Source organism: Lutra lutra, chromosome 14 (genome assembly GCF_902655055.1).
Source record: "Lutra lutra chromosome 14, mLutLut1.2, whole genome shotgun sequence".
Taxonomy (NCBI): Eukaryota; Metazoa; Chordata; class Mammalia; order Carnivora; family Mustelidae; genus Lutra; species Lutra lutra.
Window position 1 is genome coordinate 81,661,542 of NC_062291.1, and position 14,107 is coordinate 81,675,648.

The 14,107-nt window shown below is 63.3% G+C and overlaps 1 protein-coding gene across 2 annotated transcripts in view; it reads left to right on the forward strand.

The window, feature by feature from the left end:
• Positions 1–10,213, forward strand: part of LHPP (phospholysine phosphohistidine inorganic pyrophosphate phosphatase) — a 121,730-nt gene extending 111,517 nt beyond the window's left edge. Inside the window, exons 7-8 of one of the 2 annotated variants that reach the window (XM_047702968.1) lie at positions 1,490–1,647; positions 9,460–10,213. In XM_047702968.1, coding sequence (XP_047558924.1) covers positions 1,490–1,619 — 130 coding nt within the window. In that variant the 3' untranslated portion in view covers positions 1,620–1,647; positions 9,460–10,213. The remainder of the gene's footprint in view (positions 1–1,489; positions 1,648–9,459) is intronic. The other variant, XM_047702969.1, reaches the window with a different exon arrangement.
• The last annotated feature ends 3,894 nt before the right edge of the window (positions 10,214–14,107 follow it).

The window sequence follows — 14,107 nt, forward strand, 5'->3', positions numbered from 1 at the left end:
GGCTTCCGTGTGCCTCTGCTGCCAGCACCTGCACCTGTGGCTCAGCCTGGGACACTGTCCTCAGGCGCAGGAGCCTGCTTTGTCTGTGGCACAGAGAGCCTGCTTCTCGGGGCTGAGTTAGCCTGTCCTGTACAGGGGCAATGGGGTGGCATTTTCGTACTTCTGACTGTCTGTGTTGGGGGTGAGTGGTTTCCCAGAAGAAAATTCTCTGTGGCCCAGCACTGCCACCCAGACTGGGGGGAGCTCAGATGCCTGGGGGGTGAGCCGGGGACTTCCTCTAGGGAGGGCCAGGAAGGGGAGACCAGGCCAGGGCTCCCCGGGCCCTAGGGCCTAGACACCTGACTTTCTGCCCTTCATCCCTCAGTTCCAAGATGGACTGGCCCTCATGCCTAGACCTCTAGGACAGCTCAGACCCGGAAGGAGCTAGATGCCTCGGTCATGACACACAGCCCCTGGATGGTCAACAGGGAGGAGGCCCCCTGCTTTCTCTGGCAGGACCAAGGCCTTATCCCAGGAGTATGAGACCACCATGGGATTGCCCCTGACCTCAGGGAGTCCACAGTCTGGAGGGGCACCTGACAGGTACCCAGGCACTTGCAGTAGAGGGATGGGTGCTCCAGTGGCGTCAACACAGGGGCCGTGGAGCACAGAGCAGGCCCCTGAGGTGAGGGCTAGGGAGGAGGCTTCAGGGAAGGCTTCCTGGAGGAGGTTACTTTTTCCTTGGGAAATGAGTCCCAGATAGCCAATGCTCTAGGGTAGGGCGGCAAATTCAGATACCCATGGAGGCAGGCAGGAAATGCAGTGGAGTGAACAAGGCCTGGTCTGAGAGCCGGGGGACACTGGAGAGTGGGGAGCATGATAGGCTCCAAGCTGCTCACCCCATTCAGGGGCTGCATCAGCTCGTTTCTGCCTGTGGAATGCCAGGACGTTGTTACTGGTTCCTCCCGATGTTCGAAAGAAGCCAGACTTCCAGCTTCTGTTTCTGACAAACACTCTGGGCCCAGCCTGACATGTCTGAAGGCCACCGGCGTGTGACTCTGGCCTCGCTGTGGATGGAAACCGAGTAAAGGCTGGTGTGGGGGCTCCAGCCACACCCAGGGGTTCTGGGGACCTCTCTGGTCTGTGTGAGGGCACCTCTCACCCCCACCCCCATGCCTGCTGGTGATGGGTGGTGACAGCCGCCCAGGAAACAGCTGGTGCTGGGGGTGGGTTCTGCTCGGCAAGGTGCCACCAGCCTAAACAGACCGTAAAGAGGCCCAGTTCCTCCGTGTGGACAAGTGGCCCTGAGGCGGGGTGCCACGGTCCACAGTGACCTCCCCTCCCTCAGCTGGGCTCGGGCCCCCACTGGTGACCCGCCCCCCGGCCCCCGCTGGTGACCACAAGGCCCGGAGGAGAAGGTGTTCCAGCGCCTTCTCAGCTCTGCTGGGCGTGCTCAGCCGTGGGGGAGGCCGCGCACAGCATGAGTTACACCTTTTCTTTCGTTTCCTAGTCCTCTGTCCCCCTGTGCTGTCCCCCCTGCGGTTGCTGGAGCTGGCGGATGTCTCCCAGGGCCCACCGCTAACCAGGAGCTGACCCAGACGCCTCTCAGTCTGGCCGGAGGTCGACTGGTACATCAGTAACCCCCAGAGGCAGGATATGTCCTGCGTGGTAAGGGAAGAATCTCGAAAATAAGCCCAGGTTTTCCAGAAAGCCAGACACATGAGGTGGGAGGCCCAGCTCTGCCTTTCCTGCTTGTGGCACTGGGTGCTGGTCTTCGCCTCATATATCCGCATTGTCATCTCTAGAACGCCGAGTCATGGTGCCCACATCCTTGTGCAGGGGACATGGGAGACTGTCCTCAAAGTCACCTACAACAGAGGCGGGGCTGGTGCACGTTTGTGCCGTCATCCTTGGGGAGTGACATCTGTAGCTCACCCATCCCCCCAGTCGGGTGAGCTTTGCTTGCACTCCGGGGCCTGCCTACTGGTCTGTGGGAGCTCTGGTCTGTGGCAAGTGCCTTACCCTGCCTCAGTTTACCCATCAGGGCTCAGAGCCCCTGAGATTGGCCCAGCAGGTGCCTCCTTCAGTGTGGAGAGACTCCTGGCCCTTCCCAGCTGCAGGTTGGGTCACGCAGCCTGGAGTTCTGGGCCCTGGGCTGCCCCCGACCCGAACAAGAGGGGTGTTGAGTTAGCCTAGCCCGCCCTCGCCCCAGCTCGCTTCCGTATCGGGACGAAGTTGGACTCCCGGGAGACCACAGGGCCTGACCTGGTGTGACCTCCCTCCTCTCTGGGGGGCACCCCCAGCCCACCACAGTCTACAGTGCCTATGCAGGAAGGGTATGTCTCCCAGTGGGTGGGCATGGGACCCAGCCCTACCTTGACAAGCAGAGGTGGGGGTGGGGGAGACGGCCAACCTGCGGTCCCCTGCCCCCTCCCCCGTTGGTGTCAGGCCCCTGGCTCCACTGTCAGTTCCCTGCGGGGCCTGGTCCCAGGGCACCAGGCAGTGGGTGGGAGGAAGGCAGCGTGAAGGGGCTCAGACCTGCACGTCGCCCCCGGGCACACGTCTGTGCTCATCACGGGGGGCACCGCAAAGGAGGGTTACCTGTTGTCTCTCCCCCAGCCCTCCCCATTGCGGGCGAGCAGACGAGGGGAGGCCCAGGTGCCCACCAGGGATGGCAGCCGTGGGGTGCGGCCACCTCCCCCCACAGAGGTCCCAGCCAGCAGAGTGGTGTCCCCATTTCCTTTCCTGGCCTGGTTGCCGTGGGCCTCAGAAGGGCCCGGGGCAAGTCCTCTCTCAGGCCTGGGTTTTTCTCTCAGTGCGTTTCCCCCACGTGATTTTCAAGGAAGTTAGGAAACCCCTGTCCGTGTGAGCTGGTTGGACAGGGCAGGGCCCGGGGGCTTCAGGCCGTCTTGTCCCAGGACAAGCTGGGTGAGGACAGAGACCTAAGGCTGCAGCCCGACTGTCGCGACCCTGGCTTTTGTGTCCGTGGTGACCTCCTTGTCAGCAAGGACCAGGTCAGAGCCCCTCGTGAAGTCGGGCTCAGCCGGATGAAGGCACCGGCTGGGGGAGGGGAAAGGGGCTTCTGAAGTTTTCTCTCTTAGCGCAAGTCCCAGAGTTTTCCCAGAGGGGTCCTAAGTCCCATCCACCCCACCTCTGGAGCCCAGATCCCGGGCTGGCCTGGGGGACCGAGGGGTAGAAGCAGCCATCTGAGATCTGTGGCTGACTTTCCTCTGGGTCACCCTACTGCCAGGTCACTGACCCTGTGGCACCTGCCAGCAGCCAGCCCAGGTCAGGGGGACCCTGTGGCCCCCCAGGTTCCCAGCCAGCTGCTGTTCTGCCAGGCGCCATCCTGGGCCAGCAGGTGGGCGGTGGGAAGCGTTTGCAGGAGGCCAAGCTCTGGTCCCAGGTCTTGGACTCCTGGGGCTCAGATGGAAAGATTGCCCTTGGCCCAGGCTTGTCACCTCTGGCCCCGTGAGCCGACACCCTCTGTCCTTTCCTCTGACTTTGTCAGCACAGCCTGCTTGGCGGCACTCTTGGAGGGAGTGCCCAGTTCCCTGAATTCACTTGGCTGGGCTGCCCCGAGCGCCTGGCTCTTCCAGAACAATCGGGGACAAGGACATATGGCCCTCCTCATGTGGGCAGTGGCCTCCAGGCTGGGGACCCTCTGTCGTGCCCCCAGGCCGACCAGGGTGGGGAGGCGGGCCTGCCACGGTGGCGCTGACCCTCCAGAGCCCCCCGAGGGGAGGCTGCCCACGTCCCCACGGTCGCTGGAGCCAGGGAGGAGGTGCTGGCCCCTCGGGCGGCCCCGGGGAAGCAGGCAGGCATGGAGGTGGGGGGTCTGGCCGCCATCTCTCCTCAGCTGGTACAAAGACCGTCACTGTGAGGCCACGCTGGCCGGCGCACAGATCGGCCTTGTTCTCTGCCTCTGTCTTCCCTTCTTCCCTCTGCTCACAAGGCACGTGGGGGAGGACTAGCTAATGACAGGCGGCGCCCTGCCCGGGTGGGGGCCTTTGTCCATTCACTCGATGGCGGATACTTCCTGGGCACCTGCTCTGGGCTCGGCCTGCGGGGCCGGCACCAGCAGGAATCCGGGCTCCTCCCTCTGGGCAGCCCAGGTCAGCAGAGCACCTGCCAGAATGGCTTGGGGGGTTGCGGGGGGCGGGTGCGAGGACGTGCCACGTGCTCAGAAAAGAGCAGTGGGCCCCGTGGGGTCGAGCTGGAGGTGGGAACGAGTGAGTGAGGTCTTGAAGGGTGAATAGGAGTTTGCAGTCGGAGGTTTGAAGCGCGCCCCTGGACACGGTGCAGACAGGTGTGGGAGGGCGGGGAAGGCCTGAAGAGCAGCGGGCACTGGACGCCGGCTGGCCCCGGGGATGGAGATCCCGTGGGGATGGACTGTCTCCTCTGCCCACGAACCAGTGGCATGGGGCAGCGGGGTCACCACCAGCATTGACCCACGCAGAGGTGGGAGCAGATGGGTGTTTGGGGATGCTGCTCTGACCCGCCCACCGGATCTGAGCCCAGCCAGAGACACCCAAATGCCACCCCCGGAGCCCAGGAGAGCAGACAGGAATTCGTTGGCCCTCTGCAGGGCAGTCCCCGGCGCGTCAGCCTCCACCTCCATCTTCAGTCCAGGATCGGAGGCCCCGTGCTCCTGCCTAGTTAGGGGGACGTCCACAGGGACCCGTGTTTTCACGCCAACCTCTGGAGGGTGGTGAGGGTGATGGGGGGGTATGCGGACTTCATGTCCCTTTTTCTGGAAGCTTCCCTGGCCCCACAGCTCCCTCTAAATGCCCTTAGAGCTCTCTCTGTGAGCCGGGAGGGCAGAGGGCAGGATGAGGGGGTGGGTGCAGGTGGTTCTGTTATAACCATGCTCTGTTCTCAGAGCAGCCTTGAGAGTCGGCCGTGTGCCCACCGTACAGATGAGCAAGCTGAGGGTCAGTGAGGTAAAGAGACACTCATGCTGGGCTGACCAGTGGACCCTGGGGAGGGGCAGTGCTGCGACCCCGTAGAGACCCCATGGGGTACAGGGAATGGGGGCCTCCCAAAGTCACAGAGGAACAAGTGGGTGACCAGGACACATGTGGCCTAGAGCAAGGCACCGAGGCTGCCCACTCTGGCCTGGGAGACTCTGGTGTGTGTCTGCCTTCCTGACCCTGCCCCAACTTTGTGCAGCTCACTGTTTCTCTGCCCCTGTCTGCCCATCTCTCTGGCCTCTCCCTCCATCCCTCTGTCGCCTTCTCCCGAGTTGCTGTCCACCCTCCCCCCCACACCTTTGTTTTGCTCTTTCCTCCCTCTCTCTCTGCCTGTCTCTGACTCCGTTTCTTCTCCCTCCTCTCTCTTGCTTTGTGTGTGTGCATCTGTCTGGGTCCCTCTGTCCGTCTCTCCCACAGTCCCATCCTGCCGTCCCTGCCTGGCTGTGCTCTTGCCCCGTCTGTCCCTCCACGTCCTGCTCAAGGCCCAGGGGGTCTCTCGGTCCCTTTCTCCATCGCGCTCTCTGCTCTGTTCCCACTGCCACGGGCACATCCTTGCTGGGTCTCATGATTTGGCCTCCGTGGTGCGGTGTCTCTGGGCCCTGCAGGGCTTGGGTCACTGGCCGGCATGGACCGGGGCACTGCCTGCTGGTCTGCTGTTGGACCGAGAGTGGCTGCTTCGGGTCTTCGGGGCTTCGGGCTGGGCCCCGGACCATCCCCTCCTGGTACCCCGGCTCCCGAGCCACAGCTCACGGCAGCATCCCGTAATTAAGACATAAAAATCCATGATTTCCTCTGTGTGTTGGCAAACACTGGCCGGCTGCTAATGCAATCCTTTCTTTTAATGGATTCTTGAATTTAAATGATATGTAATTAAACATAATTGGCTGGGTCCTCCGTTCGCTAGGTGCCGCGCGCCGAGTGAGGCTGGCGAGCAGTTCAGTGCAGAGCGGCCTCCTTCACGGGCAGATCTCTTGCTACCTCCTGGGGCTGAGCTCATGGCACTGAACGGTGCCTGGCCCAGGGGCCCGGGGCAGGGGTCTGAGGAGGGGAGCCCCGGGCCAGCCACCCGGGGACTCGGACAATGAGCCGGGTGGGGTTTGCTCTGAGAAGTTTGGTTCCTTTAAGCCATCACGCTGACTTCACTGTTTGGGGTGAAAGCTGGGAATGCCGTGGGAGCGGGGGGTGGGCCCCGGAGCAGGGGCTGGGGTGGGGGCTCCACACCTGCACAGGCGCGACCCGAAGCTCGCCTGGCTGTCCCCCCGGCTCAACAGCCCCCTCCTAGGCGAAGGGCGGGGCGCCCCCACCTCGCTGGCCAGTGGGGCTTTGGAGCAGCCCCCGGGCCCCAGGGATAGCCGTGCACAGGCTGAGCGAGAGGGGAGACCAGGGGGCCGGCAGCGGGGGAGCAGTGACGCCTGGGCAGGTGCCTGGCCTCCCACCAGCCCCTCCCTGCGGGCACCTGGAGCTGTGTTCTCAGGTGCGGGGACTGCCGGGACTCCGGGCCTTCGGGTCGTCCCCTGGGGTCCTGGTCCCAGCCTGCCCACCCTACCACTCCAGTGCCCGTGGTTCCACACACAGGCCCCCTCTTTGACTTCCCTGGACCCCATATACTGAGGTCTGTCCCCCCACCAGCATGTGTGCCCAAGGCAGGGCCCAAGGCCAGGCCGCCACTCCCTCTCCCTGCCAGCCCAGCCCCGCACACAGCGCGCTCCCCTGCGGCATCCAGGTTCTCAGCGATTGAGGGAAAGGTACTGGCCCCCGCACCTGCTCCTCGCCAGAGCCTGCGCGTGCGTCCTCTTACTACCTTTGTTGAGAGTCAGGGACACCAAGGCACCGAGGTGTCAGGTCACGTGGTGAGTAGAGATCTACGCTTAGCATCAAGGCACAGGTGGAGACACTGAGGCAGACAGTTCGCCTGGATTAGGTTTACTGCCTGTTGGGGTACTCCGTCTCCGTCTCCGACTTAGAGGGCCCCTCCCAGCCACGTGCGCGCCCACCTTGCTGAGCCCTGCGGTCAGAGCTGCCCTGAGGAGAACCCCCCTCCGGGGCGGGGCGGAGTGATGGGGGCGGGGCGGCCCGTACGGGGGAGGAGCAGCCGCACACTCCAGAGCCCGGCATGGCCAGCAGCGCCCACCAGAGGCTCCTGCCCACCAGGAGGGCCCGAGTGGGGAGCGCAGGCTTTCCAGGGAGGAAGGGCGTCCTGCAGGAAGGGCTGTCTGCGGAAGCCCTGGGCAGTCGGCAGGCATGAGTGCCGTCCCGGGTGGGTGAAAATGGAGAGGCCGGTGGGTGGCAGGGGGCCGGAACCGGAGGTCTGCAAGGCTGTGTGGTAGAGGCGCGGGGTGTAGCTGGCCGAGGCTTTGCGGGCCAAAAACGTCGCATATTCTTTTTACAGCAGCTTGAGGGTTGTACAAAGCAGGCTGCAGGCAGGACTTGGCCTGGGGGCCACAGAGACTGGCCAAGGTGACAGGACTTAGATACCTTGTGCTTGTCAATCATGTGTGACTTCATCACATGCCCCTATGTGTAGATGCATAGAGAGCACCTAAAAACAAACGGCATGATGCGTTTTCCCCTGTGTGCCCCACCCCTGTAACTGCCACCCAGGTGAAGATCTAGAACGTTGCCAGCACCCCGATCCCGTTCCCCCGAGAAGTACCCGTCTTCTGGCCCCTGCACCACAGGGACTGGTTGTGCCCGCTCCTGAACTTGGCGTAAATGGGTCCTCCAGCTGGGGTTCCTTGAGCCTGGCTCCTGTGGCCTGTCGCAAGGTTGGCGGGACCCCCATGCAGCAGCGCAGAGGGTCATTTCCTGGGAGTAGGAACATCGCCGCGTTCTACCGCGTGCGCTCGCCACCGTGTTTCTCCAGCCCCTGCTGATGGACATTTGTGCAGTTTCCCCCTTTGTGCTCTTACCATAAAGCTGCGTGGAATGTTCTAGTACACGTGTTTAGTGAACAAATCGACGCATTTTTGTCATGTGCATACCTGGGAGTGAAATGGATGGGTCCGAAGTAGGTGCCGGCACACAATTTGGTGAACTAAAAGGCCACGCCACATACAACCTTTCGACAGCAACAGGTCTGTGTTTCAGCGCTGCTGGGGATGATGGATCTTAAGTTCCCGCCATCGCCAGCTGTGTCTGTGATGGCAAGAGTGAAACGATCCCGTAGAACCCTGCACGGACGTGAGAGTTGTTCTTGCTCAAGTTGCAGACCCAGTGGTGGCGGTGAGGGTCCCCGTGCACTCAGCACCTGTGTTGTCTCCAGGGCTCCTGGTTTGGGGCCTCAGTTGTCAGGGTTGTGTGCACTGCCCTCTCCACTCCCAGGGCTGCCCTGGGGCCCCAGCCGCCCCTGGGGAGGTGGCCTCCAGGCCACCAGGCTGACTCTTTAAAACAAAAGGTGGTTCCCTTGCCCTGAAAGGACAGCCACTGTAGGGTAAAGAGCTTTGTGAAAAACAAACCCTTCAAAAGGGACAACTTGGCTTTTAGGATGTTATCAGAGCCAGTGTCAACCACTTCCTTCCAAACCAGGGTGGGGGCTTCCGAGGTGGTGGCCTGGCTGCTGGGAAGCCATGATTTCCTGCTTTCCCAGGGAGCTGGGGTCAGACCATGGGGTGATCTGAGTAGCAGGTCCTCAGTGGTGTGAGGTTGCACGGGGGTACCCCCACCCCATGAACTCCAGCTCATGAGCAGTGCGGGAGGGTCTTCAGGTCACCAGGACCTGAGTCTTAGCTCACAGCGCCAGGCTGCACGCAGCCCAAGGGACGAGGTCTCAGCCCCTCCCCCAAGTGTTAAGAGACTTTTGGGATGTCCCTAGGAGCCCACCCCAGGTCATCACTCCTGTGGCCAGGGCTCCAGCCCTCTTACAGTTCCCCACCCACATGCCCACTGGGACCCCTGCTCTACCTCAGGACTCAGTCCACAGCCTCTCCTCCAGGAGCCCCCACATTGGTGTCCCTGGGGTGCCACCTGGGCCCACAGGCATTTGCATCAATGGCGTGGTCTCACTTCTCTTGTGCCTATCCTCCAGGCAGATTTCAGGACATATCTGGGGCTTTGGACAGTTCTAGCCCCCCAAATCCCACCCAGCCAGAGAGCTGCTTTGCCAGGAGCACCCCCCCCTGTGGTGTGGGAGTGACCTCAGAGGACAGGGACTGGTTGGCATGTGTACCCCTGGGGTTTGGACGGGGAGGCACTCAGAGCAGGGTCAAGATCAGGGCCCTGCTGTTAGAAGTAGGACATTTCTGCTGGTGGTAGGGATGGAGCAGGGCCAGTGGCCACTCTGAGCAGGCTTCGGATGGAAGGGGTTCGGAGAGGTGACCCGGTGGAGAGAACAGGAGGGGGGTGTGTGCACCCTGATGGGTGGTGGCTGAGACAGGGAGTGGGAGGAGGGGGACATCCGGTAACCGGGTGCGGAAGGACCTGGAGGCCTCCTGAAGGCCTGTGTTAGACGCGGGGAGAAAGAGGCTCCGGAGGGGTCACAGACAGTCTAACCTGCGGTCCTGCTCTCTAGGCCCAGTGATGAGCGGCATCCAGACGTGAAGGCTGATGGATACGTGGACAACCTGGCAGAGGCCGTGGACCTGCTTCTGCAGCACACGGACAAGTGACGAGCCTCGTCGGGCGGCCCCCCTGGTGCCACCCCTCCCCTGGGCCCGGGCCCCAGGGTGCAGGCCAGGCTTGCTTCCCCCAACCTCCCATGGAGCTGTTCCTCCGGGGATGGCCTGCTGCCCGCCCCCACACCCCCACCCGGTGAAGTCAGACAGTGGGACAGACCCGTCTGGGCGTCTCCAAACAAGGAGAACCCTTGTCTCTGGGAACGCTCTCTTGCCGCACCCAGTCCTATGAGTGTCCCAGCTGACTGGCCTGAGGGACCTTGACTCCTTGGCCCTCTGTCACACGTTCTGTGCATTTGACGGAGGGGCCTGGAGAAGGCGGGGGCTTCCTGCACCTTCCATGCAGCCTGGGGCTGAAGCAGCCTCCCTGGGATGGCCCAGCATCCCCAGCTGGCCTCCTTGCCCCTACCCGGAGTCCGAGTGGCCCCTTGGCACCCCTTCCCCCTCCTACCCCAAAAGGCACCTTGGAGCCCGAGGCTGGGCAGCTCCGCGGGGACCCTGAAGACCGCCATCCTACAATCAAGAACTATAACCTCGTGGGTCAAGGCTGTGGGCCCAGAGGGTGGTCCAGGGCCCTAACTCGGTAGACGTGAATGTGTCTTGCCCAGCATCTGCCGGGGCAGCTACTGGTTAAATAAACTGTCCTGACCCAACTCTGTCTCTGACTCAGTTTGACACCCGGGGGGCCCGGCCCTGGCCTGGTGCTGCCGCACGCTTCAGCCCGAGCAGCAGAGGCCCAGGGCCCCAGACACCCGCGCCGCCCCATCCCCTCCAGGAGGACAGAGGCCCAGAAGGGACAGCAGGCGGCCCCATGGGGGACAAGCAGAGCAGGGCGCATGTTGGCCAGCTCTCACAGGCCGCCCTGCGGAGGGTGGTGGTGAGCCACAGGCTTCCAGAATTCACTCAGAGCCGGGTTTCAGGTTTCAGAATCAGCTGAACAGAGCACTTGCTGGCTGTTCCTCCTCAAATCAATCCAGAAGTCCCTGATGAGTCTTGGGCAACGACCGCACGTGAAAGAAGTCGTGGGTCCGTAACAGGGTTTCCACTCTGTGGAGGCAGGAGATGAAAGGCTGGACCCCGAGCTCTGAGTCGCCCTGGCACGGGAGCCTCAGGCCCGCGGGGGCTGTGCTGTCCCCAGGCCGGCTGGCCGCCATTAAATCAGGATTAAGAGGAACCAGTGGCCAAGTCTTTTCATCAAGGGAGGCCACTGGCGGGGCTGGTGTCCGTGGTGGCGAGGGAGGAGGGGCGTGGGGCCTGTTAGCTGGGAAGTATGCAGATCGTCTGCTCCTGGACGAGTCCGCTAATTACAGCTTGTTGGGGGACCGGCGGGCCCGCGGTGGGCGAAGCGCACCAGGGCTTGGAGGGCAGCGTCAAGGAGACAGGCTTGCCACGTTCCGGCCAGTTTGTCTGGCAGGTCCTTGGTTTTCTTCTTTCACGGGGTGCCCTCGCCTGCTGTCCTGGCTGGGGCTTGTGGCCAGGGCAGTGTCCCCTCTGGAGGCAGGACGCTGCTGTTCTCGGTCCATGGGCCGGCTGCTGCCCAGGAGGGGGACGGGGAGGGTGTCCGAGGGACAGCTCGGGGTGGGGGGGGGCAGACGTCTGCTGTGTCTGGCAGGAAAATGTGCCACCCCAGCTTCAGTGAAGGGGACATCCACACTCTCCCCATTTTACAGAGAAGGAACTGGCGGTGTGGACAGAGGACCAGCCCACAGGCTGGTGAGGGCAGAGCTGAGACTCAGACCAAGGTCTGACCCCAAGTCCTCTCCTTTCTAGTTCCTCCTACAGTCCTTCCGTGGGGGTGGCCGGGTGGCTGTGACTTTCTTGGTAAGCCTGCACACTGGTATCCTCCGTCTGGAGACGAAATGTTCTTCAGGACCGAGGTCCATTCAGCCCTAGCACGGGGGTCACCATCCACAAGCCTCAGCTGCCATAACTGTGAAAGGGGGGGATCCTTCCTAAACAGACACGCTCAGAGCCCTGTGGGGGGGGGCAGGCCACACCAGGATGCCCTGTGACCTGCTGCGGATGACGACCCTTTTCCCGCGGCCCAGAAGGGAGAAGGGCATCCCTCACCCCGGGGTCCTTCCAGCCACCCACGGTCCACCCGCCACAGACCCTCCTTCCCAGCAGGCGGGCGCGGATCTCAAGCCACAGACGCACGTCACGAAGCCACTGCTGTGGGTGGGGCTGGAGTTCAGGGCCGCCAGTGGTCTAAGTACCTGTCTGCGGTCAGGAGAGGCACCAGACCTGCCGCTAAGAAACGGACCCTCTGAGCCCAAGGAACAGGCCAGGCTGGCTCCGTGGGCCCTCCCAGCAGAGCCCTGGGGTGAGGCAGGGGCCTGAGTCTGGCCACGCTGCCCAGCAGGACATCCCCAGGACATCTCCCAGCCATGTCTGGGAGGAGGAGGGGTGGATGGTGCAGAGGGGAAGACAGTCTCGCAGGGTCACCTCCTTGGGGGCACAAGGGCTTCACCTACCCGCTAGACCTTCCAATGTAAGCAACGGCGTGCTACCAGCCCGGGACCCTGTGCAAACCCGATTCTGCCCGGGTGAGTCACGCAGGAAGAGTGTTTAGGTCTCACCTCCTGTCCAAGTCCAGGGCTGGCTGGATCCAGATCCCAAGGCATTCCCAGGCAACCCTGAGGCAGGGCCATAGCAGCCCCTCCCAAATTCCAAGAAAGGAGGCAGCACGGCCCTGGGAGGACAGGAGAACATGACGGGAGGCTGGGAGCGTGGTGGGGAGTCTGAGCCTCAGTACCAAGCCCGCCCGCCCGCCACGGGGCCCGGGCCACTTCGGTGCTCCCTTCCTCCTCCAGACTGGGGGGAATAAGGCCCCTCCAAAAGCCTGGGCCTTCCTGGGGGCCAACCCTGCCCCTCTCAGGTGGAAAAAGGTACAGAGGAGGGGACGCGGGGTAGGACACACGTGCCTGCCTCCTGGGGCTCATGGTGCCCCCTCCCACGTTGGTGTGATTATCCCGAGGGCCTCTCCCTTTCTCTCAAAGGTACCCCATTCAGAGAGTGAACATATTGGTATAAAAAGAAACCGAAAGTCAGAGTCTGCCCTCCGTGACTGTCCGGGGCGACTCCTTCCAGCCCCCCTCCCAGCCTTCTTTAACACACTGCGGCTTGTCTGAGTCCGCCGTGGTGCCGGGATCTGGGGCACGGACTCGTGTAAGCCCCGCAGGTGTTTCAGCCTGTGCACACCTGGAGCCGCTCAGTCGGCGCGCGGCCTGACATCGGACGCAGGTGCCAGCCGGCCCGGCGCCAGGGGCCACAGACCCGTGACCCGACCTGAGCCCAGCGCTGGTGCCCGGGGCAGAGTCCGGCTTTCAGGCAGATCTGGAGGCACAGGAGCTTGGGCCGTGTCCTTCCCCTAGCACTGGGGGAGATGTAGGGTGGCCGTGGCTGGGCAGGCTGAGCGGAGAGCAGATGCCCCTAAGTGAGGCCAGTTGGAGGCTGGGGCCCAGCCAGGGACCTCAGCTGAGGAGGGCTGGAGGTCTGTCTAGGGCCACCCGGGTGGGGAACAGGAGGCAGAGTCCCTGGGTCCCTGGGCCTTGGCCCTGCAGGGATGCCTAGGGAGAGGGGGAGGGGCTCCCCACCCCCCAAGCTTCAGCCACAGCAGCCGTGTTTCACCTGGGCCACGGACTCGGTGTTCTTACACCATCCTGGAATGGGGGCGGCTGTGAGAGGAAAACCAGCCACAGGAAGAGTCCAGAGTGCTCTGGTGCCTCACAGCCACAGGGACGTCCTCAGGACCTGGTGGGTGTTCTAGGCAAAAACTCTGTGGTTCGATTTCATGGGCAAACGTTGGGTTACAGAAATGTAAACGAGCCTTTGAAGCCTGACCTCAGCCTCCCGAGCGTGGCTAGCCGAGCGTCCGTGGTCTAGAGGGCCAGGCACGAGGACTGTGTGCCCCGGAGCCCACCCTGGGTCAGGCTGGGAGCGCCGGCCCCCCCACTGGTGGGAGCGGTGCAGGTCTGAGCCCTGCTGCCCGTGTGGGAAACGGCCTGCCCGCACCACGTCCTCGCCTAGCCCGTGGCGGGAGGCGGCAGGCTGCGGGGCCGGGCCTTCCCCAGCAGCAGCAGCAGCAGCACGACCTGGGGCGCACGGCCCTGTGGTAGGCCCATCTGGAGAAGGCGGACTCCTCTCCCGCTCCTGACTCTGGAATCACACGGAGCCGGTGTCTCTGCTCTGCCGTCCTGGGGTCTCTGGCTCCCGGATGACAGGCTGGGCCCCTCCACCTCCAAACACGCACCCATGTACACACACGCGTTGCCCTGGGGACCGGGCAGCTCGGACGGTGCCTCTAGAGGGCTCCCTCATGCCCACAGCTGTGGCCACGCACAGTGGCTCGCTCCCCTTCCCGCATCAGCCTCTGGAGAGCTGAGATGTCTGTTCGCCCCATCTCACCACCCTGACCCCGAGGCCCGGAGGGGAGAGAAGGGTCCGGCCTCGGCCCCTGCCAACCCAGAGCCACTGCTCCCGTGGACAGAGTGGGGAGCCACCAATCCACCACAGCTGACAAACCACGCAGCAGGCTCCCGGAGG